We start from the raw sequence: 23566 nt of genomic DNA on the forward strand, positions 1-23566 counted from the left end.
CGCGTTCTTGGAACGTATCCAAGGGGACATATGCGGTCCAATTCAGCCCCTCACGGGGCCGTTTCGGTACTTCATGGTGCTCATTGATGCTTCCTCTAAATGGTCCAATGTTTGCCTGCTGTCAACAAGGAACCATGCCTTTGCAAAATTGATCTCACAGATCATCCAAATGCGGAATAATTTCCCGGATTATCGTATAAAGTCTATTCGAATGGACAACGCCGGAGAATTTACTTCAAAGGCGTTCGATGATTATTGCATGGCAATGGGAATCAAAGTTGAGCACTCGGTACCGCATGTTCATACACAAAATGGACTTGCCGAGGCATTGATTAAAAGAATTAAATTCATTGCCCGACCGCTCCTTCAGGGTTGTAATTTACCAACTACATGTTGGGGCCACGCGGTGTTACACGCGGCTAATCTCATCAACTTTCGACCGTCGGCCTACAACATCCACTCTCCTGTTCAACTTGCGCAAGGGTCGGCACCGAAAATTTCCCACCTTCGTAGGTTCGGTTGCCAGGTATATGTACCAATACCACCCCCTCAGCGATCGGCGATGGGCCCGCTCCGTAAGTCGGGGATATACGTTGGTTATGAGACTGTGTCCATATTCAGGTATCTGGACCCCATGACAGGAGACTGTCACACGGCTCGTTTTGCTGATTGCATTTTTGACGAGGATCTTTTCCCGACTTTAGGGGGAGAGAATCAACCCCTTGATGCTAAAAGTCGAGAAATCACGTGGCAAGCCACGGGGATCCACGCTCATGACCCGCGCACTGCTGAGACTGAGAGAGAAGTCCAAAAGATAATAGATTTGCAGTCTTTAGCAAATCAACTGCCCGACCACTTTAGTGACTTAAAGACTGTGACAAAATCGCATGTGCACGCGCGCAATGCACCGGAAAGGGTTGAAATACCGAAGAAAAATGATGGTATGCCCGCTCCCGTCCAAAGGCCTAAAAGGACGAGAAATCCGGCTTCTCAAATCCCAAGTACTCGGGGACGCCCGACGAAAAAGGATAGGAGAGATTTATCACAGCCTGTCACCAAAGTACCCCAAATTGAAACGGGGAGCCAGTCGAGACCTGGCACAAGTACGGAAAATTCAGTGCACGAAATTCCGGACTTAAACTTTCCCATAGGGGAAACACCCAGCGGAGATGTGAGCGCACACATCGGCGCGGGAAATCTAAAGGACCTTGCTCCCATAATGGGAAATTTGGTAGAGCAAGTGTTTGCGCCTGATGCGCTCCATGACGAAATGGCCATAAATTATATTTATACGGGGGAGTCCCTGGACCGAGCAACGGTGATTGTCGACATCAACTTTGCTACCAAAATTGCCTCAATCATAGATCTTGACCCTGAGCCTAACACGCTCGCTGATTGCAAGAAAAGGTCGGATTGGAAAGATTGGCAGCAGGCAATTACTGCCGAATTATTATCTCTCAACAAAAGGAAGGTGTTTGGACCAGTTTGTCGAACTCCTCCCCACATTCGCCCTGTTGGCCATAGGTGGGTTTTTGTTCGAAAGAGAGATGAAAATAATAAGGTAGTATGGTACAAAGCAAGGCTCGTTGCTCAAGGGTTCACTCAACGACTAGGTGTCGATTTTGAGGAGACTTATTCCCCAGTCATGGATGGAGTTACCTTTAGATACTTGATCTCGATGGCAGTAAACATGGGCTTGAAAATGAAACTAATGGATGTTGTCACTGCTTACCTATATGGTAACTTGGATTCGAACATATACATGAAGGTTCCAGAAGGTATCCCTGTTCCTAACCATGATAGAGCAAATAGGAGTCTATACAGTGTTCAACTTCAAAAGGCACTGTACGGACTCAGACAGTCTGGTAGAATGTGGTACAATCGCTTAAGTGATTTCCTTCATGAGAAGGGCTACACGAGCAATAAAGATTGCCCATGTGTTTTTATACGGCGATCCCAAGATGGATTCTGTATAATCTCGGTGTACGTGGACGATTTAAACATAATCGGTACACCTGAGGATATTGAGGAAGCGAGTTCCTACCTGATGTCGGAATTCGAGATGAAGGATTTGGGTAAAACCAAGTTCTGTCTAGGTCTGCAACTTGAACATTCCCCTGATGGGATTCTAGTGCACCAGTCGGCCTACACCCAGAAGGTGTTGGAGAGATTTGGATTTGATAAGGCATATCCTTCTAAGACCCCGATGGTCGGAAGATCTTTACAGCCAGACAAGGACCCGTTCAGGCCAAAGGAAGAGGGGGAGGAAACTCTGGGACCAGAGGTTCCTTACCTGAGTGCACTTGGAGCACTCATGTACCTCGCAAATTATACACGGCCAGACATTGTGTTCGCCGTCAGTTTGCTTGCTCGGTACAGTTCTGAACCTACCAAAAGACATTGGAAAGGTGTCAAGGACGTCTTCCGTTACCTGCAAGGGACCAAAGATCTTGGTCTATTTTATAAGAGGAATCAAGACCTATCTATTATAAGCTATGCCGATGCTGGGTACCTGTCGGACCCGCATGATTGCAAATCACAGACTGGCTATGTTTTCCTTTGTGGTGGAACTGCGTTTTCTTGGAAATCGTCCAAGCAAACACTTGTGTCGACTTCCACGAACCACTCGGAAATCATGGCACTATTTGAAGCGTCAAAAGAGTGTGTATCGCTTCGGCGGATGATCGGCCACATTCAGCAGACATGTGGGCTGAACACCGTACAAACCCCTACCATTATCTATGAAGATAATGCTGCTTGTGTTGCACAAGTCCAGATGGGTTATGTGAAGAGTAACCTCACAAAGCATATTAGTCCCAAGTTCTTCTATGCGCATGAGCTGCAACAGTTGAACGAGGTAAGAGTTTTGCATACTAAGTCCTGTGAAAATCTTGCTGATATGTTCACTAAATCATTACCGGCATCAACCTTAGAGAGGTGTGTGCGTGGAATCGGTATGATGAGACTTAGAGAGATGCAAGGTTCAGGGGGAGAAACTTCACAAACTCGTCGCTAAAATCTCAATCCTGATGATCGAGTACTCAACTTGATGGTTGAGTGGATCGTACTCTTTTTTCCTTGAGTGAGTTTTCCTGATGTTTCTCACACGAGGTTTTTGACGAGGCAATTCGTGCAATACAACAACGTATACTGTGTGCTCTTTCTCCACATTTTTTTCCCACTGGGTTTTTCGGAGTTTTGAGGCATGGATATACGGATAATTACCCAAGGGGGAGTGTTGGGAAACCGGGTCACTCGGAGGGGTGGCGGCGGCCGCGTGCAAAACGCACGGGCCGGCCCCTCCCGTTTCCCCTCTTTTGTTAAGTGGGTACTTATCCCTTGACCACCTACCCCCTATATAAAGCAACGAGGAGTCATCATTGTAATCCCTGATCATTGATTAATAAAGCTGGTCTCCTCTATCTCCCTGTGTCACTTTTACTTTCGCATACTTCAACTACTTCATCTACTTCGTCTACGACGCTCGCTCTCGCTCCGCAACCTCGGACCGGACTCGCCGGCGGAGTTGCGGAACACTCCGCAGGTCCAGCTTGCCTTGGTAATGGAATACATTTGTGTTTCCTATCAAAAAAAAAAAAAGACTCCGAGACGTTCTCCGCAGGTCCCCTGGCGAACAACAGGGTCGCGCTGGAGGCAGGCGCGCCCTGGGCGATCGATCGCCAGGTAAACGGGTCCAAACGATTTTTCCATCCCGTGAGGAATAACAACTGCACAAATTTAAATATAGTTTTCGAACTCAATAGGAAGTACAGTACTGTCACAAGGACACAACACAATGTCAGACTCAAACTCCGAAGGAAGATCCTATCGGAATTGTAATTGGTAAAGGAAAATAGCCTGCGGGCATCGACCGGATTTGGATCAAGGTTCTCGATATAAATAGAGGGGGAGCTGCTTTTTCCCAAATCAAAACAAGAAGCTTGTTGGTTCGGCTCTACAACAAACAACAACGTACCAACATCGATGGAGACGTCCATGGCGACTTCGACGACGAGCAACCGCTTCGCGCACCGCATGCTCAGCCTCCACCGCCTCATCAAGAACAACCTCGTCTCATCTCTCCTCGGGGGCCACCGCCAGACCACGCGGCCGACGACGGGAACACCGGTGCCGCTTCCAGCAACACGCCTGCTCGGTAACAGCAAGACCGCCGCGGTTGTCGACGTCGACGCGCTGCTCCTGAATTCTTCGATGCCGTCTGCGGCGACTTTGTTCCCGCCTTTCTTCCTCGTCGCGGTCGAGGCTGGCAGCTTCGTCCGAGGCTTCCTCCTGCTGGCGCTCTACCCACTCCTCCGCGTCCTGAAGCACGGGGCGTGTTTAAAAGCCATGGCCATGGTCTCCTTCTGCGGGCTGCGGCGCAACGAGGCGGCGAGGATCGGGAGGGCCGTGCTGCCAAAGTATTTCTTCAAGGAGGCGGCGCACGTGGAGGCGCTAGCGAAGGTGGCCGGAGAGTCGCCGGAAGAGGTGAAGGTGGCGGCGGTCAGCAGGACTTTTCCAACGGTGATGGTGGAGGCGTTCTTGAAAGATTACGTTGGGTTCGACGCGGTGGTCGGCAGGGAGGTGAAGGCAGGTTACCGGTACTTCGCCGACGTGATGGAGGACGAGAAGACGGACACAACGATGGAGAAGCTTATCGATGGGCTAAAGCAGACCGAGATGAAAAATACGTGCCATTACCCGAAGCCCATGATCTTCCACGACGGTCGGCTGGCGTTCACGCCGACACCGGCTTCCGCGCTCGCCATGTACATCTACTTCCCTTTCGCCATCGTCCTCGCCGTCGTCCGCATCGCCATCTACACCATACTCCCCCGGCGCATGACGGGCGTCGCCGCCGCACTTGCCGGCGTGCGGGTGCGCGTCACCGGCGCCCCTACTTCCGCGGTCGACGGAGCCACGGCAGGCGGCCGGCTCTACGTGTGCAACCACCGCACGCTCCTCGACGCGATCGCCATCTCCAGTGCGCTCGGGAAGTCCGTCTTCGCCGTGACATACAGCCTGGGCCGCCTGTCCGAGCTCATCTCGCCCATCCCGCTGCTCCGGCTGACCCGCGGCCGCGAGGAGGACCGGCGCCGCATGGCGTTGCTGCTGGCGCGGGGTGACGTCGTCGTTAGCCCCGAGGGCACCACGTGCCGCGAGCCGTACCTGCTCCGGTTCAGCCCGCTGTTCGCGGAGCTTGCCGACGAGGTGAGTCCCGTGGCGGTGGACGAGCGCTCGACCATGTTCTACGGCACGTCGACGTCGCCAATCGACAAGTGTTTCGACTCGGTGTACTTCTTGATGAACCCTCGACCGGAGTACTCCGTCCACTTCCTGAAGCCGGTGCCCACCGGCGGCCAGAACAGCAGCATCGAGGTGGCGAACCAGGTGCAGCGGGTGCTCGCCGACGCGCTGGGGTTCACGCCCACGGCGCTGACGAGGAAGGACAAGTACATGCTGCTCGCCGGCAACGAAGGGACAGTGGCGACGAAGAAAAGCAATTAGTAGGAGTGAAGTGAGGTGTTGGTTTTGGGTATATTTAGTTTAACTGCATAATTCTTTCTTGTTAGTTGCATGTCAGAACGGTGAATTGAGTTTGTTTGGAATGCTAGAATTTATTATTTTTTGTAAGAGAAGTCAGATTAATTTAGTCCATTTACTGCAAGGCAGGAAAAGAGAGAAAAAAAAGGTCCGACCCAAGTTGTCTTGAAAAATAATAATGAATCAGTCGATTAGTTCGACACGGTAGAGCCGTTAGATAAACAACGAACATACAGAGAAACCATCGATCAAGGCCGAGTTTAACTTTGGTCAACAATGAAGCAATGGGGAAAAAGAGGTATGTCTTCTCGCGAAAGAAGACCCCCTTTATATAGGACAAAAATCTAACCGTTATGCATTGGTTGTGCTTTAAGCGGTACTACCGCTTAGCACGGTAAAAGCGACCCAACGAGCACCGATCCGATACTAGCATATTAGTTTCGCCGAAGGGACATACAGAGAAACCAGCGGTAGTTTTGCACGACACCAGAGCGGAAGTACCGCACAAAGCGATACTATCGTTAATGCTAGCGGCACTACCGCAAATTATTGGATGACATCCAGACAAACCCACGGTAGTGCCCGCGACATCTTCACGAAAGTATCACCTAAGCGGTACTATCACCAGTTGCAAGCGGTACTACCGTGATTTACCTGAAGCCTAACGGAGAACTCAACGGTAGTAGTCGCGGTACAACCAGCAGAAGTACCGCCTAAGTGGTACTACCGCTTAGCCTCTGCCAATAAGCCCAGTGCACAACAGATGAATCGCTCCAAGGTTGGGGAAGGACATGTCGGTGCATATAGTTTGTGTACGTTTTGATTTCAAAGAGACCTTTCAACGCGAAACCCCTCTTAATAGAACAGATTTCCTATTCAAATCAATTGAAAAAAAAAAGCCGAAAAACCTTCTTTACTCTTTCTTTCTTCGGGCAATAAAACCGTCTTATGCCATAAATCTAAAATGCTTAATGCACACGGTTAATCCGCAAAACACATTGCCATGCACACCAACACCGATTAGACAGAGATATGCCCTAACAGCAAGCTACCAAGAAACTTTTGCAATCAATGATGGCGTTGCTGCGAACAATGATGGAGGTTACTCGCACTAATTACGAGGGATAGAATGCGTTGCATCGACCGTTACCATTGGAGCGACGATGACGTCCACGTGCGCGACGGTGTGGCTAGAGGCCACGAGCCCGCGACACGGGGATGCTTCAAGGTCACGAGGACAGAGCTACAAGGATCGGCGTCCACGACCCTCTCACCCTAGACATGGCGGGAGGCTGCATGAGATTTTGTTCCTTCCGTGTCGTGTCGGGGCATATGCACTTGCGAAGGAGGCATGATGGGAGACACGACCGAGCGTACCACACAATTATGGACATTGGCCTAAGAACAACTCCAACCTTCCGACCCAAATGGATGCATGTTTTATTTATTTTTTATCCGTTTGGGTCGGCTGCGCGAACATCAGTATCCCTTTTTTATTAGGTCGGCGCATACACCCAACGCTGGTCTGACGAATTTTTTTACACGAACTAAAAACACAACAAATACGTTCAAATTTAACATAATTAAACATTAAAGCCGGTCAACCGCAGGCCAAAGTTCACATAAACATTAATGAAACATAATTAAAAATAAAGTTTGCGCTTCCGCGCGCTGTGCCCTAGGCATCCTCGTTGTCCGACCCAGGGTCGGTGAGGTCGAAAAACTCCGGCGCCGGGCCAGCCCAGGGGAATGCCGCCTCCCAGGCACGGGCTGTGTCCTGCACCTGCTGCATCGTCGGCTGGACTGCTTCGCCGCGGGCAAGACACTCCTCCTCGCCGCGCTCGACCTGCATCAGGGGCTCGCCCTCTACCCGCTCCTCCGCCAGCGCGCGGCCCCTCCAATGCTCGAGGTACGCCGCCTCCCGCGCCGACGTCGCACCGAGCCACACGGCCGTCGCGCTGACCTACTCGTGCAACCCACCAGTCCACACGTATCGCTCCGCCACGGGCTCCGGCGACGGCGGCTTGGTCTTGGGCTCAGGGAGCCTCAACGGCGACGGCGGAATCACGCAGTCCCTAATCACAGATAGGGCGAGAGCCTCCGCAGCCTCGCATGGTAGGCAACCTCCTCCTCCTCCTTCTTGCGCAGGGTCCCTTGATGGAGCTCTGCATGGCCGCCGCCAACGCGGCCTGATAGGCCTCCTCCTTCGGCTTGACCTGTGGGGGCGGCCGGGGGCTGGCATGGTGGTACTGGGCGCCGCGGCGGCGTTCCTCTTCGTGCTCGAGGGCAAACCAGACCTCCCAATTGGGAGAGTCTGGTGCAGAGGCAGGAAGCCGGTGCTGCCGACGTCAGGAGCTCCCGGTGCCTGCGTACCTCCTTGACGTGAGCTCTCTGCGACTGCGACACCGGGATGCGCTGCGGACCCAGATGTCAACCGTGGGGTAGGTTGACATCTGGATACGGCAGTGGCTGCCGGTACCGCCAGTGCCACCGTGCCTGGTGCACTGGTATGTTCAGCCACTCCCTCACAACGTGTCCAGGCAGCAAAGGAGGCGCACGAGATGAGCCGACGCCGGGTGTGTGCTCCCCCTTGCCCTTGCCGCCGAGGAAGCCCATGGCGCTAGGGTTTGCCTGTCACCGGCGAGGGAGCAGGCGACGGCGGATGTGGACAGGGAGAGCAAGTGAAAGTGGATGAGGCCGCCCCCCCCTCGCGCGCGTGGATTAAAAAATGACGAACTCCTGTAGGTTCCACTGCGTGGGCCCGCGGTACGTGGCCGCAATTAATATGACCGCGGGTAGTGGTTGGCCAACCGACATGTGGGGCCGTGGCGAAACCGATGGGACGCGTTGCGTGTCCGTTTCGCGTCCGCTCGGACGCAAACCAGGCTCAATTTTAGGCTTGAAATGCGTTCAGACAGACACCGAGCGGACGCGTTTTGGGTATGGGTCGGCGCGTTGAGCCGACGCTTTTGTCCGCTTCAATCCAAACGAGTTGGGTCGGCTTGTTGAAGTTGCCCTAAGCGAGATCAGACGGTTGGCACGGTAACTGATCGATGCGAGGCATCGGCCGAACGACGCCGAGAGTCGCCCTTCAAATTTTAGCCTTCATCTATGCGCATTTGCTTACTAGTATATGAAATATGCCATACTCCCTCCGTCCGGTGAAGAGTGTATATCTAAATTTTTTAGGACAAATTATGGAGTTGAGTAAAAAATGCATTGAAAAGGTGCAAGCCACTATCTCTCTCCTCTTTAATTACCCACCCTCCAATGAGTTAAGTGCATGTAGAAATTAAGAAGACCATGTGTAGATTGCTATTGGTCTTGATTACCGTGTGATGAGAGAGAAGAATTTTTTTCTATTTTAAAGTGCATTGAAAAGATGAAAGTACATTTTTTATGAACAAATTTTAAACCTATATGTACATTCTTCATCGGACGGAGGGAGTATAGGAATTATTGAAGAAGACGACGTCGCCAACCGGAAAAGCTTTCCTTTTTTGACGTCAGTCACGAGGCTGGCATGAGTCGTTCATTATTGGCCACGCCATCCCCTCCCGAAAGAACGCATCCAAATCTCACAGCGGCAGAACACGCTCAAAAGTCAAAAACATCAACGGCTACGATGCCAATGGACCATTCCCACACACCGGACTCATCCTGCCCGTCCACCTCATACAAACGGACGGACGGATGCGACATGGTCCACGGCGGAACCCGTGGACCGAAATTTCGTCCCACGGCCGCCAGCCTCAAACTTTGAGTTTTCAATATATCCCGCCGGGCGCCTCCCCCCCCCCCCCCCCCCCCCCCCACCCCCATTCCCCATCTAGCCGTAGCTAGTAATATAAACCCTAGGGATTTCCCCCGGAAATTAGTCGTAGTTAGCGGTAGATTAGAGTCCGTAGCTGTATCAGGGGTTCGAAGCGGGCGAGATTGGAGGAAGGGCCGAGCAAATCGTGAGAAATCTCGAGTTTCGTCCTTTGGTCCCCACTCCCGTGCCGTTTCTTGCGGGTTCTGATGAGTTTCTTCGACTCTCTCGCTGCAGATCTGTTCTAGGGTCGGGATTAGCGGCGCGGAATCGAAGCGGGAGTCGGGACAGGTAATGCGCGAGAAATCTTAGGGTTCTTGGTGGTTTTCGTTGCTTTCCCCGCATCCATTTCTTGGTCTTTTGGCGATTTCTTGGTCTTCTGACGATTTCTTGGACGTTTTGCGCTGGTGGATTTCCGGGAGCAGGGCTGGAAGGATCTCGAGATACGAATCGTACAAGAAAGATCCAGGGAAGAAGAGAGGACAGGTGCGTGCGCAGGGGATGCCCCCTTTTGAGTTTTCCGCCATTTCTTGCTCTTTTGATGCGTTTCTTCGAGTTCTCACCGATCCGCATCTCTTCTGCCGCGTGCCTCCTGCAGATCTCCAAGATGCCTGAGCATAGGGAACTCAAGAGGACGGCCCTCACCGACCTCTCTGGCGGCGGCTTCTTTATCAGGAGGGTGGCCTCGCCGGGAGCGCTGGCAGGGAGGCGGGCTGGGAAGCCGCTGCCCCGGCGGTTCGCGTCGCCCTCCAGCAACAAGGAGAACGTGCCGCCAGCTTGGGCTGTGAAGGCTACGCCGCCGAGGAGGAGGAGCCCGCTTCCTGGCTGGTACCCGAGGACGCCGCTCCGTGATATCACGGTGATTGTAAAGGTGATGACCAATTTCTTCAGATCAAGTAATGTTGTTCTGACGTGAGTAGTTGAAACTGTTTGAAAATGTAGTTGCTTCGCCTGCTATCTTGCTTACGATTCTGCACTGTGCTGTTTAAGGAGTTTCTAGATGAAGGTGTATAGTGCCTTTTCTTCTTTGCCAACTCCGTTCTGGAGTTGTTGATGGCCGGTAACAGCATGTTTGAAGTACAATTGTTACCAATGTGGGCTTGTGGAATCCCATGACAATAGTCTTGAGTTGGATTCAGCTATATGATTTTGTGCTATGTTACATTTCCACCGGTACTTGATTATTGTTGGTAGCTCTTAACTGTTAACAAATGGCCAAACTGCAGCAATTTGCTTTCAATACCTTAATTACACCAAATTTCAGTTAAACAATGGTACTTAGATAATTTTGTGCTACTTCTGTTATGGTTTGTGGACAGTATTTGAACTTAATGGTGACTCCTAGTTGGTTATGAAATCATAATACTGCTATAACTTTTAGTGGTAAGCAGAATAGATGTATTATTTCCATGATTGGCACTGTCAGGTTTTGGGGTTTTGATTATTGGTATGAAGTATGACAGGATCTTATTTACACCAAGTTTCAATTAAACAATGGTACTTGAATAATTTTGTGCTACTTCTGTTATGGTTTTGTGGACAATATTTGAACGTAATGGCAACTAGTTGGTTATGAAAGCATGATACTGCTATAACTTTTAGTAGTGAGCAGAATAGATGTACTACCTCTGGTCTGCTTTAATTGTCGTGGAGGAACTGCTGCGATAGTACAAAGTTGTGTACAGCTCGTGACAATAATTTCGGATCAGAGGAATATTATTTCCGTGCTTGGCACTGTCAGGTTTTGGGGTTTTGACTATTGGTATGAAGTATCGACAGAAGATATTCTTGTGCTCATGAACCATTACTTTGTTTTCTTCCATCTAGTTAGATATCATAGCAAGAATTAACAAAACATTTTCCTGCTTCCCTGCATCAAGTGTCCATGTTAGATGAACACTGTCATGCCTGCTTAAAGTGCAGTTATTATCGGGTGGAGAGGCTACCTCACTGTCCAAAGAAACACCTATGAATTGCCTATCGGAGCTGTTGGTTGCTTAGTGTTTATGTTTCCTGTACTGATGAGTGATGCCTGAGTATGATTCAGCTATATGATTTTGTGCTATATTAGTTTTAGTTTTCAGCACTATTATTTGTCTACCAGTATTGTTTATCTTAAACCATTTCTTTCTATCAACAGTTAACTGACTTCAGATATTTTATTAGTGTAATTCAGTATGATGTTTTGTTCAAGTATGCCAATAAATGCACACACTTTTGGGCTATTTTCCTAAGCTGCTGACTTTTCTTTTGATATTACCTGACCAAGTGTAAATGGAGCTCTCCCAAGTTGTTTATACCTATAAATTTCTGCAAACATGTGCCCCTTATACTCTTAAGTATAACCCACAATGTTGTCTATATGCGTATATCCTTCGCATAGTTTGCATTATCCTCTTGTGGTCATGCTGTACATTATGCATTATAGCTTGAGGCTAAAAATTCTTTGCATATGCTGTACATTGTGCTACTGTATACTATTGATACAATAGCATGCGCCAGTTAGATATCTATTTAGTAAAATCCCCTTAACTAATATTTTGAGTTAAAATATTGTATATACAATTAACTATGGTAGCATGTGCTATCTCAAAATTTAAATGTTTCGTGCGTGTCGCTCAAATGATATATTCTTTAGCTCAAGTTATTTTAATTGGTGGAACAATATAATTTAGTAAATTAAGCTCTGCGTGCATATCAACCATTTTACTATGGCATGATTTTTTTAACATTGCTGTTATCACTGAATCCTAATTTACAAAACATATATGCCTACCTCTGCTGACCTGTCTTGGCTACATATTTGTTATATTTTATTGAGTTTTCTGTTTATCTGCTAAGCCATTCAAATGTTATTTTGGCAGCAGGTAGTTCTAGCTAAAATTATGCATTTCAGTGCAAGTTCTTTCTTTCTACGTGCTGCTCTTCTGACTATTGACTTTCAGGCTATTGAGAGAAGCCGCTTAAGGATTGCTGCAGCTCGGCAGCAAAGCGAAACGCCTGAGCAATCTCCGCAACCTGCGAACTTGACGACTCCGGTACCAGCAGAGCAGGGCACTCCTCATTCTACTGAAGCTCAGGGCTCCCAAGCTATCGCCTCTGGTTCTGGCTTAACTGAAATGGTTGCAAACCCTGCACCTAGCCAGGCAGAGCACGGCTTCAAGGTCTATTCTTCGCCATCCAAGAGCTCACAGAAGACTCCAACCAAACCCATCGATCCAGCGCTCGCTGATCTCATGGAGAAGAAACTGACCAGCTCAATAGAGCAAATCGAGAAGATGGTGAAGAAGAACCAGAAGAAGGCCGCTCAGCCTTCCAAGAGGGCCAACCAAAGGCGCACCCTCATGTCCATGCGATGAGTTGAGTACTCTGCTTCACTGCAGGGAGAGGAGAAAGTCCATCTCAGACTAGTCCTCCAGCCCGCCGTGTCTGCTGCTTTCTTAGCCGCTATCCTGACCAGTCAATCCTGCTCTTCTTCTGTCTGCCCTTCACCCCAAGACTTACCATAGCATGTTATGATAAGATGGGGATTCGTGGTTCTCTGCTTGAGGGCCTGGGATTATCTCGGTTGTTGGTTCTCTGCTTGAGGATCTGGGATTATGGGGCCGGCCTGTTGGTTCCCTCTGCTTGAGGGTCTAGGATTAGCAACTCTGCTAGTGTCAGGTTAATGCTACTGCAGTAGAACTGTTTGTCGTGTACTCTAGCACGCAGCCTAACATATCTTTGTTTTGTGCTGTAATTTCAGTACCATAAACCATTGCTATACGCTAGCTTTATCATGGTTTCTGTATTTCTAGTGTCAAATGTTTCTACACTCTTGAAATCTTGCTGTTTAGCTATGGCATTTCTTACAGATGATTTCCATGCTCATTAAGATTCATTTTTGTTGCCGTATCAAAAAAGGTACTAGAAGCTTATGTTCTATTGTATTTTTGCATAAAATTTGGTTCTGTTTCTCCATGATTTGGGCACCTGGAGGTCACTCATATTCTTTTACTCGTGCACGCTTGCTTAGGAGCAGCAGTTTGCCTGTCTTAATCAGTGCATCCATTTGCGTGAGTTAAAATGCCAGCTCCAATAAAACATATATAAGTGGTCAAAGATATAGCTCGAAGGAGTGAAACTAGGCCCCAAAAGACCCTGAACTGCTTCTGTTTTTCAAACTACAATCCAGTTTGATTCTGCTGAGAAATCATTTCTGGATTGAGAGAACATGTTCACATGTCTATGTAATTAGGGAACAAGAATCACTGTTTCATATCTGACATTTTGATTAATGTGTTACAAATAATGAGGCTTAAGAATACAATGTTACAAAATTTACTCCGTACATAATTCTTCCAAGTTTATATTGAAGCTACTGAATATGATGTCACAGCTTATGCAAGGAGAGAAATACTTTTGTCCTCAATGACTCGGTGAGCACTAGCATTGTCCCTAATGATTCCATGAACCATGGCGTTGTTAGTAGGACATGATGCACTTTTGAAAGTTAACTAGTACAGTAACTAGTAGTACAATCTATTCGTCAAAGTGTTGACATTCCTTTTTTCTTTGCTGAACCATGGAAAGGCATGAGGGTCATTATACAAGTTCCCCTTGCAATTGACTCGATATACTCAACTGACATCACTCTTCTTCTTTACTACCTTCACCCCCCTGTCTAAGAAAACCGATGGAGGCACACACTCACGCCAGCTTTCCCCTGCAATTGTACTGCACCAGAATTCATGGTCTAGACTTCACAAATGCTTCAAGCTTAAGTAAGAACTTCCACGACAAGTCGACAACAGCAAGAAAGTTTACTTCCCTCCTCTTGCTGGTAACAAAAAGGTGGACACACACAGCCACAGAGGGCACTCACATTGAAAGCCACATACAACCAAAGAAGATGTTGACCGACTTGTCCGCCGTGTTTGTTGGCCTCGCCGATCATCGCATGCCTTCCATGCACAAGTGGCACCAGTGAGAGTGGAGGACTACAAGGTCAAGGACTCAATACCACGTCCACACACCATTGGGAGCAATGGCCGTCCAGAGGTGGCCAAGCGCCTCCGAGTAAGGAGGGGCATCGTATCAACAGGTTGTCCAGAACCATGAGATATGTGTCCAAGCAGCAAGCATATGAGGTGAGGAGTTTCCAAAACCTGCAACATGATAAGTGACATGAATAAACAAAGGTTGACAAGTTCTCAATACATTCAATCAAGGAGAAATCACACAATATTATGTATATAAATTTCATTCTGACAGTTTAACATGACTTTGTCTAATTAATTCCGTTCCCATGGTATGCAGTTGCGTGATAATTTAATCAACATTAAACATGATTCAACATGAGTTTGTCTATAATTCAGTTCCAGTGGTATGCAATTGAGTGATAATTTAAACAACACTAAACATGATTCAACAATTTCAAGACTGAATTGTCTCGAGTGATTATTTGGAGTATGTAACCAGTAAGTAAACAACAAGAAGAGACCTGTGGATAAGGAGCAAGTACCTCACCTATCAACTAAACAGTAGCATATCTGCCTTCCATTACTGAATCTGCCTTCAAAGAGCTGGACAATCAAGAAGCTCAGTAATAAACATAGACGATACAGTTTAGACCGAAAAATAGAGCTCACCTAACCACATTGTAAATTCCAAATCAAGTAGTACTACAGTACAAAAAAAAACTATGCAACAAACAGAAAATTAAAAGACAGTGCTGGTAACAAATTTTAATCTTTCATTCATGCACATGAGATGCCTGGGAAACAAATCTAGTGAAAGAGGACCTTCTTTTATAACCAACTAAATTTCCATTAAAAGCAAAGGATGCTGTCAAGACACATCAAAGAGAACAAACAATTACCTTCCTAGGAATTGCTACATCAACACATCTACAGGGTCTTCATGGTGTTTACCAGTGCAATGCTGTGCACAGGACTGCGGAAAGCTTAAAAATAGGTGGTTTGTTATATACTCCCTCCGTCTCATAATATAAGAGCGTTTTTACACTAGTGTAGTGTCAAAAAGCGCTCTTATATTATGGGACGGAGGGAGTACTGAAGAAGAGAGCTCTAGATATGCTTGCTCCTCTTTTTTCTGGAATAAAACTCTTTAAATCTTCTGAAGCATTTGATTCCAATGACACTATAATCAACACTACATATGAAGTTGCTGGACTTTCAACATAGCGGAGAACGAAAATACCTGCCAATTCATGAGCTAACTTATATCATCAATTCCTTTGATGCTGCAATCATCAAAGTTGCTCTATTTTGTATACATGATTAGTAGAACTGATCTTGGTGATCGTGGGTGATACATTTTAAGAACAATCCCAGCTCATTTCCTACTACCAAAAAAGCAATCTGAAGTTCTGAACCATCCATCTGTGTAATTTTGTGACCTACAAGTTGACAAAACTCACATGGCACGCCTAGTGCCTTCATAGGCCCTTCCGCCGCTTGATCTTGACAAACTTTGAAGCAACTAAACAGAACAAAGTGACTGCGCACCCAAAATTTGAGCTTCATTTCCTTAGATTGTTGGGAAAAGAAAACGACCATATTGAATATGTTAAGAGTACACATTATAAACTAACAGACCAACTGGATTATTCAAATAAAAGGCCGCATAGTCTAATGCCAATTTGCATTTGTTTCCTCTTTTCTTTTGCATTTGTTTAGTTGTTTTGTGGGGGTACTGACTGTCAACAACTGTCTAAATCCAAAGTAGCAACTGATATGTGCTTCTGAAAACCCACCACAATGCCAGACAGCCTTACGATTTTTTTTTTCTCCCCCAACAGAGGCGAAGTTTTGCCTCCCATTTATTAAGAAGAGTTGCCCTGTTAATTAACACCAAAGCAGCCATATACAAATATAAATGACAAACTAGCACCAATAACTCAAAGATATATTGAACACCGAACAAACTTATATAATAACTTAAATAAGTTTAGCTACAGCACAACAATTTAGGAACATAAAGAGCATCTAAATAACCTGCACAGTCATATGTGAAACTAACAGAACTCAGCTAAGGCAAAAAATTTAGGATTCTATAAATAACTGAACCAGCTTATAACTTAGATCTTTTAGCTTCCTGCTGCTCTTGAGATCTTTCCACGTCTCCACTCATGTGCTGTTTCCTTCCATTGTTGTCGATGCTTGTAATGTTATCACTGAAGAAGTACCAGCAGCCTGTTCCGCATAGGGGGCTTTGAACAATGTCAGCAGAGGGAAGAACAAAGGGTGCAGAGGTTCGGGTGACCATGTCGAACACCATAGGCACGCCTCTCCACCGCTCATCGATCCAGTACACACAATTGGCCCTCACCCCAGGGACATCCTCAGCTTGGACAACCGCTGGGTTGTTCTTGCCGATGAACACAGAGTAGCCTCCCAGATCATTCACCGTGTCCCAGCATGGCATGCGCCCAGGGTCGTACCTCAGAACGAAGATGTCGTTGTCGGACATGATGAACCGGCCGCCCTCTGGCAGCCGCCAAGCGATGTTACCGGTGGCATTCCGCCATACCTGGTACAGGCTACCATTACAGATGAAGATCTGCTTGAACCTTGTGGGCTTAGAAGCGGTGTGGTAGGGCGCTGCGAAGACGGCCGCGGGGTCGAACGGGCGCTCCGGCAGCAAGGGCTCGACTATAGGCTTCCGGCGGCGGCCACGGGGAATGTGGAGCACGTGCACGTCCCCGCATTCGGTGAGGCAGTAGACCTTGCCACCGTCTGTGTCGTAGACCAGGTCGATGAGCTGATCCCCCCTGCCCATGGCGACGTCGCTGATGAACCACTTCATGTCTCGGGTCTTGGTGTAGGCCAGCTTCTTGCCGTGGCATACGGCGACGGCGGTGTAGTCGTCGGGTCTGGGGTTCGGCGCGAATACGACCTTGCGCTCCTTCTTGCCACAGTTCATCGGAAGAAGCTTGATCTCCTCGCCGGTCAGGGGATTCAGGATGGAGATCTCCCCGCACTCGCTGGCGACCGCGAAGCAGCCGTTACTCGAGCCAACGAAGCAGCTGCGCGTCCGGAGCGTGGAGCAGTGGATCGAGCGCCGCATCAGAAACGATAATGCGTAGGCGCGCTGGCCGTCGGCAAAAACGAGGAGAGAAGGGAGCGGCGGCGGGAGGGCGGAACGCCACCCTGGGCAGGCGCAGCGGATGGCGGCGTAGTGCTTTAGCGACAACCCGTCGGCGATGGAAAGGAGGAGCTCCGGGTGGAGGTCGGCCCATGGCCCGAACGGCGCCATTATATTGCGCTTTGGTGACGAACTCGATTTGGGGAAACCTTTCGCCTAGGGTTCGACGAGGGGTGGAGAATTTTTCGTGAGAGCATCTCCAATAGCCGCGCCAAAGGATGTGCGTCGAAAAAACTGGCATTTCAACGTGTGCGGGACGTTTTCGCGCGCTTCAGCGGAGGCGTGAAACTAGCGCGCGCGAGAAAAGGCGGCAGCTCGCGCGCTAAATTTGGCGCACCGCGTCCGACGCGTCTATAAATTGCAGCGCGCTCTGCCGCTCTCTCGTCGCTCCCTTTACCGCTTTCTCTCCTCGCCACCGACACGCCACCACTGCGCCACCATGCCGCCTCGTCGCCGGGGAGCTTCGGGCTACCGCGGCGTCCGCGTGCGTCCGTCCGACACCTACTCCGCCAAGATTCGGTCGGGCGGCGTGCGCCTCGGCCTCGGGACCTTCGACACCGCCCAGGATGGCGCCCGCGCATACGACGCTGCGGCGTGGCACCTCTAGCGGCCCCGTTGGGACATGAACTTCACGGACGTGGCGACGCGGGAGCGGGCACAGGAGTTGGCGCCTCCCCCGCGGCTTATCACCGACGAGGATCGTCACGAGAACCGGAGGCAGGAGCGCCGTCTCAGCCTGGCCGAGATGGACGAGGAAGCCATGGCGTTGTGGCGTCAACACTAAATTCAACATCGCGCTAGGAGATGCGTCGTCCTGGGACTCCAGCGACGAGCGGTTTCTTGACGCCTACGCTCAGACGTCGGAGGAGGACATCACCGAGGCAGAGCCCGAGTCGGAGAATGACGAGTAGTAGTAGTTTTTCGTTTTATCTATCTATCATAGGAGAAGACTATGAACTATCTATGCACTATTTTGTATCGTAGAAGCAGGCTATATGACGAACTATCTCACATTTATACTATCGGAACCAAATGTGTATCGAATTGTAGTTTACATAGTAGGCGTCAAGGAAAAAAAAAGAAATATAGCGCGCCTGCTGGAGCGGCTCGGGCGCGCTTAATTTTGCGGCGGCCGCTGGAGCCAGTGCACCGCCGTGAGCAAAAGCTGGCTCACCCGACGTTGTATACTTATTTTTAGCGCGCCGCGCGTTGGACGGCTGTTGAAGATGCTCTGAGGGAGTACGCGTCAGCCGACGTATTGCAAGCCTTTGGATATGACAAAATTCAATTGATAAAACACTTCATCATCTTCCCCACAAGCCAAATCAATTTTTTTTTTTTGAAATCCCAACAACATCCTCTTATTCTCTGGTTCATGTACTTGAATAAGATAAAAATTCCTCCGCTGTGACATCAGCCAGGAAACCAAACATCAGCTAGGACATTATCTACTCCCTTCGTCCTGAATTACTTGTTGCTTAAATAGATGTATATCTAGCATGTAGTATTATCGTGCAGTTGCTTAGGAGCAAAACCAGGCCTTCATGCCCGCATCCATCTGTCGACAGCAAGTTATCACTTGCTTGCAAGACACCCATTTATTATTTTCAGCAAAAGAGGTGATCCTATGACTAGTTGCCTTTGGTCAATCCTGAACTAGGATATTGCAGTAACTTGCTTCGGATTCACATGGTATGGCATGACGTTGATAATAACATGTTGGCCTTATGATTTGCTCCATCTGTAAAAGAGATACTTGGGTTATTCCTTAACAAATGGGAGCATTTAACCTTTGGTAAAGCACGTGCACTCAACTGACAGCAACTAACAAGAGGAGATATTACAAATGGATCGATAAACCAAGGTCGCCGACATAGTGCAAAGGATCTTGAGATCACCCGTAGGAATCAAGAAACCAAGGAATAATTTGCAGTAAGACACGGAGTAAATTTTAGTTCTCGAAGTGCTACTGGACCCTAGATTGATGCTAGATTTGCCTAATGTAAGTTGTTTCTTTTGAAAGACCCAGCAGTCAGCACCACTCTTCATTTGAGATTGGTCAATATACTTAACGAGGCCTCATACTTAAGTATGACAACTACTGAGTGTAGGAGAATAAAGCTCCAAGGAGAGAGAGGAAAAAGAGCTTATCAGGTTAAAGCAGAACCAGGCCCCAAAGATCAAAGCTCCGGAGGTGCTTTTGCTTTTCAAGCAGCAAGTACACACTTTGCTCCCTTGTATTGCAATCCCATAAACTCTGCTGAGAAATCATCTACAATATGCATTAAGCGAACAAGTTTTTTATTCGCTTCTATACGCGATGTTAGAGAAGAAGAATCATTTTGCGGTCTGTTAGTACTGATGTACTCCAATTGACAGTACAAAAGTTTAACGCATTACAGTACAGATGTCCACCTGGTTTACACTACTGTGGAAACTTCACAATACAGTTGGAAACAGAGTAACAGACGCAGGCAGTTTCCCGGGAAATCTCAGGTGTCTTCACCGAGACTCCAAATCTAAAGAAACCCACCAGCTCGCCGTGACTGGCATGATCTCGCTCATCTTTATTCCCCCCACCTCCGCGTCCATGGAAGCGGGCGCGGTCACACAATCTTACCACCCACCACAAATGCTTCAAGGTTCTGCAAGGCCACATGTACAGCCCATTGCTTAACTAGCAGTACTAGCTGACTGATGCTGCTGCCACCTTTGCATGCCTCCCCTCGCCGGTGACCTCCGGGGAAGTCGACCGCTGAACCGACAACCGACGGGCCGACACGCGCGAGCAGCCACGGAGAAGCCGGTGGCCGTCTTTGCCGGTCATGGCGTACCCGTATGTCTTCCACGCGCAGGCGCCACCGGCCAGAGCGGAGGAGCACAAGTCCAAGGGCGCAATGCCGCAGCCACAGGTCAGGCCCCAGTGGCCTGTCGGCAGCGGCGCCGGGCGTGGGTGTGGCGGCGGCGGAGCCGGGTGGATGGGTCTTGGCTCCCGGGAGAGGCCGCTCGCGAGTGCTTATGATCTCGTGGAGCAGATGCATTACCTGTACGTGCGCGTCGTTAAGGCGCGCGGGATCCCCGTGGGCGCGGTCACCGGCGGCTGCAACCCCTACGTCGAGGTGCGCCTCGGCAACTACCGCGGCACGACGCCGCACCACGACAGGAAGTCGAGCCCGGAGTGGAACCAGGTCTTCGCCTTCTCCAGGGAGCGCGTCCAGGCCACGGCGCTCGAGGTGTTCGTCAGGGACAGGGACGCCGTGGCGCGCGACGACTACGTCGGCAGGGTCGCGTTCGACATCAGCGAGGTGCCGCTGCGCGTGCCGCCCGACAGCCCGCTCGCGCCGCAGTGGTACCGCCTCGAGAGCGTGCGCCATGGTGGCAAGATGGTGCTGCCGACCGAGGTCATGCTCGCGGTGTGGGTCGGCACGCAGGCCGACGAGGCGTTTGGGGACGCATGGCACGCCGACGCGGCGTCGGCGCGCGGCGGCGCTGATGGTGTGGCCGCGGTGCAGAGCGCGCGGTCCAAGGTGTACGTGACGCCTAAGCTGTGGTACCTCCGGATAAACGTGCTGGAGGCACAGGACGTCGTGACGGGCGGCTTCGTCGGCGACAAGGTCCGGCAGCACGTCGAGGTCTTCGCCAAGGTGCAAGTCGGCGGCATGATGCTCCGGACCAAGCCGTGCGCCATGAGGAATCCGACAAGCCTGGCGTGGAACGAGGAGCTGGTCTTCGTTGTGGCGGAGCCGTTCGAGGACCCGGCGGTGCTCATCGTCGAGGCCCGGGCGCACCCCGGCAAGGACGAGATCGTTGGGCGTGCCGTGCTGCCGCTCACGATCTTCGAGAAGCGCCTCGAACGCGGGGCGGTCCACTCGCAGTGGTTCAGCCTGGAGCCGTTCGGGCATCCTTTGCGCCGGCCGGAAGCCACTTTCGCCGGCCGCGTCCACCTCCGGGCGTGCCTCGAGGGCGCGTACCACGTCATGGACGAGCCGACCATGTACGTCAGCGACACGCGCCCGACGGCGCGGCAGCTGTGGCGCCCTCCCGTCGGCGTGCTCGAGGTCGGCGTCCTCGGCGCGCAGGGACTCACTCCCATGAAGACCGCCGACGGGCGGGGCACCACAGACGCCTACTGCGTGGCCAAGTACGGGCAGAAGTGGGTGCGCACGCGCACCGTCGTGGACTCGTGCAGCCCGCGGTGGAACGAGCAGTACACGTGGGAGGTCTACGACCCCTGCACGGTGCTCACGCTCGCCATGTTCGACAACTGCCACCTCGGCAAAGCCAATGCCGCCGCCGGCAACGCCGTCCTCAGAGACCAGGTGATGGGCAAGGTGAGGATACGCCTCTCCACGCTGGAGATGGACAAGGTGTACACCAACGCGCACCATCTCGTCGTGCTGCACCCGTCCGGCGTGCGCAAGAACGGCGAGCTCTGCCTCGCCGTGCGCCTCACCTCCGTCTCTCTCGCCAGCGTTATGTGCTTGTACGGGAAGCCCCTCCTCCCCAAGATGCACTACGTCCAGCCGTTCGCCATCCCGCAGCTCGACGCGCTCCGGCGCCAGGCGATGAGCATCGTGGCGGCGCGGCTGAGCCGGGCCGAGCCGCCGCTGCGGCGGGAGGTCGTGGAGTACATGCTGGACGCGGGCTCGCACCTGTGGAGCATGCGGCGGAGCAAGGCCAACTTCTTCCGGGTCACGGCGCTGCTGTCCGGCGCCGCCAGCACGGCGCGGTGGCTCGTGGACGTGTGCCACTGGAGGAACCCGGTGACCACCGTGCTGGTGCACTTGCTCTTCGTCACGCTCATGTGCTTCCCGGAGCTCATCCTGCCGACCATGTTCCTGTACATGGCCCTGGCCGGCCTGTGGAACTACCGGCGCCGGCCCCGCCGGCCGGCGAGCATGGACGCGAGGCTCTCCTGCGCGGAGGCGACTCACCTCGACGAGATCGACGAGGAGCTGGACACGTTCCCGACGTCGAAGCCGAACGACGTGGTGCGGCTGCGGTACGACAGGCTGCGGAGCGTGGCCGGGCGGATCCAGACGGTGGTCGGCGACGTGGCGACGCAGGGGGAGAGGGTGCGGTCGCTGCTCGCGTGGAGGGACCCAAGGGCGACGGCGCTGTTCACGGCGCTCTGCCTCGTCGCCGCCGTGACGCTGTACGTCACGCCGCTCCGGGTCGTGGCGCTCGTCGCCGGGCTGTACGCGCTCCGCCACCCGCGGTTCCGGAGCCGGATGCCGTCGGCCGCCGGCAACTTCTTCAAGAGGCTGCCCTCCAGGGCCGACACCATGTTGTAGCATGTACGTGGTTCGTTGCGATTTGTTCATGTGTTTTGTTCGATTCTTCAGTTCGCTGCCATGTTGTAGCATGTACGTGGTTCGTTGCGATTTGTTCATGTGTTTTGTTCGATTCTTCAGTTCGCTGCCGTGATGTGTACTAGTAAGTGTCCGTGACGGAGTGACGGCTACATCCTGGCAAGCCACTCTCACCAGCATGATCAAAATAGAGCAAATCCACTGCTAAATGTCGGTGAACTTCAAAGTGAAATGCCTCTGAACGGGACTGATATTTTTCACATCGGGATTTGTGCTGCTATTCTTGTAAGTGCTTTTGTTTGCCATATCTGAATCCATTTTCACAAAATCTGAATTCATTCAGCAGACTGAAATACTGGAGGGCATGCATTTCAGAGGAATGATGGATCGACAGGACAAATGCATTAATCAGATTCATGTGTTACAGTTTGATCCTCAGCATCTTTCCAGAGTTGCAGAATACTTCTGCAGGCTGTAGCATATCTGACAAACCTTGCTACCAGCAGACAACCACTTGAAAGTACAGAGTAAATATAGTTCCAGCAACATAAATGTATCTCACAAAATCAGGCGAGTACTTCTTTTGTTTGCCATATCTGAATCATTTTCTACGAAATCTGAATCCATTCAACATACTGAAATACTAGAGGGAATGCACTTCAGAGGAATTTCAGATTGACAGGTCCTGTAGATGAGATGCTAATGGAACAAAAGGCAATTCTTATCAGCGCATTTGTACCAACCCTTGCAGTGT

General features: G+C 50.5%; 4 protein-coding genes and 1 long non-coding RNA gene across 6 annotated transcripts; 3 read left to right on the forward strand and 2 right to left on the reverse strand.

Moving 5' to 3' along the window:
• Window positions 1–3996: 3996 nt before the first annotated feature.
• LOC109771224 (probable glycerol-3-phosphate acyltransferase 2) lies at window positions 3997–6439 on the forward strand. Its single transcript, XM_020329919.2, has one exon. It carries the CDS (start codon window positions 3997–3999, stop codon window positions 5503–5505), a length of 1509 nt encoding a protein of 502 aa, XP_020185508.1. The 3' UTR covers window positions 5506–6439.
• Window positions 6440–9346: 2907 nt separating this feature from the next.
• Window positions 9347–13175, forward strand: LOC109771217 (uncharacterized). The gene is made up of 5 exons (XM_020329908.3): window positions 9347–9500; window positions 9590–9643; window positions 9778–9838; window positions 9951–10223; window positions 12298–13175. The coding sequence occupies exons 4-5, from the start codon at window positions 9960–9962 to the stop codon at window positions 12709–12711; spliced, it is 678 nt and encodes a 225-aa protein (XP_020185497.1). The 5' UTR covers window positions 9347–9500; window positions 9590–9643; window positions 9778–9838; window positions 9951–9959; the 3' UTR covers window positions 12712–13175.
• A 430-nt stretch (window positions 13176–13605) lies between these two features.
• Window positions 13606–16203, reverse strand: LOC141041711 (uncharacterized). The gene is made up of 2 exons (XR_012202937.1): window positions 14861–16203; window positions 13606–14499 (listed from the first exon to the last, which is right to left on the reverse strand). It is a non-coding gene; the product is annotated as an uncharacterized lncRNA (long non-coding RNA).
• Window positions 16204–16426: 223 nt separating this feature from the next.
• On the reverse strand, window positions 16427–17611 carry LOC141041090 (uncharacterized). Its single transcript, XM_073507202.1, has one exon. The coding sequence runs from the start codon at window positions 17609–17611 to the stop codon at window positions 16427–16429; it is 1185 nt and encodes a 394-aa protein (XP_073363303.1).
• Window positions 17612–20060: 2449 nt separating this feature from the next.
• On the forward strand, window positions 20061–22908 carry LOC109771231 (FT-interacting protein 1-like). Of its 2 annotated transcripts, XM_020329925.3 has the most exons (2): window positions 20061–20287; window positions 20322–22897. In XM_020329925.3, the coding sequence occupies exons 1-2, from the start codon at window positions 20217–20219 to the stop codon at window positions 22792–22794; spliced, it is 2544 nt and encodes an 847-aa protein (XP_020185514.1). In that variant the 5' UTR covers window positions 20061–20216; the 3' UTR covers window positions 22795–22897. The 2 variants fall into 2 exon arrangements, with proteins under 2 accessions (XP_020185514.1, XP_020185513.1); XM_020329924.4 differs by having other exon boundaries at window positions 20081–22908.
• Window positions 22909–23566: the final 658 nt, after the last annotated feature.

Source organism: Aegilops tauschii, chromosome 2, assembly GCF_002575655.3.
Source record: "Aegilops tauschii subsp. strangulata cultivar AL8/78 chromosome 2, Aet v6.0, whole genome shotgun sequence".
NCBI lineage: Eukaryota > Viridiplantae > Streptophyta > Magnoliopsida > Poales > Poaceae > Aegilops > Aegilops tauschii.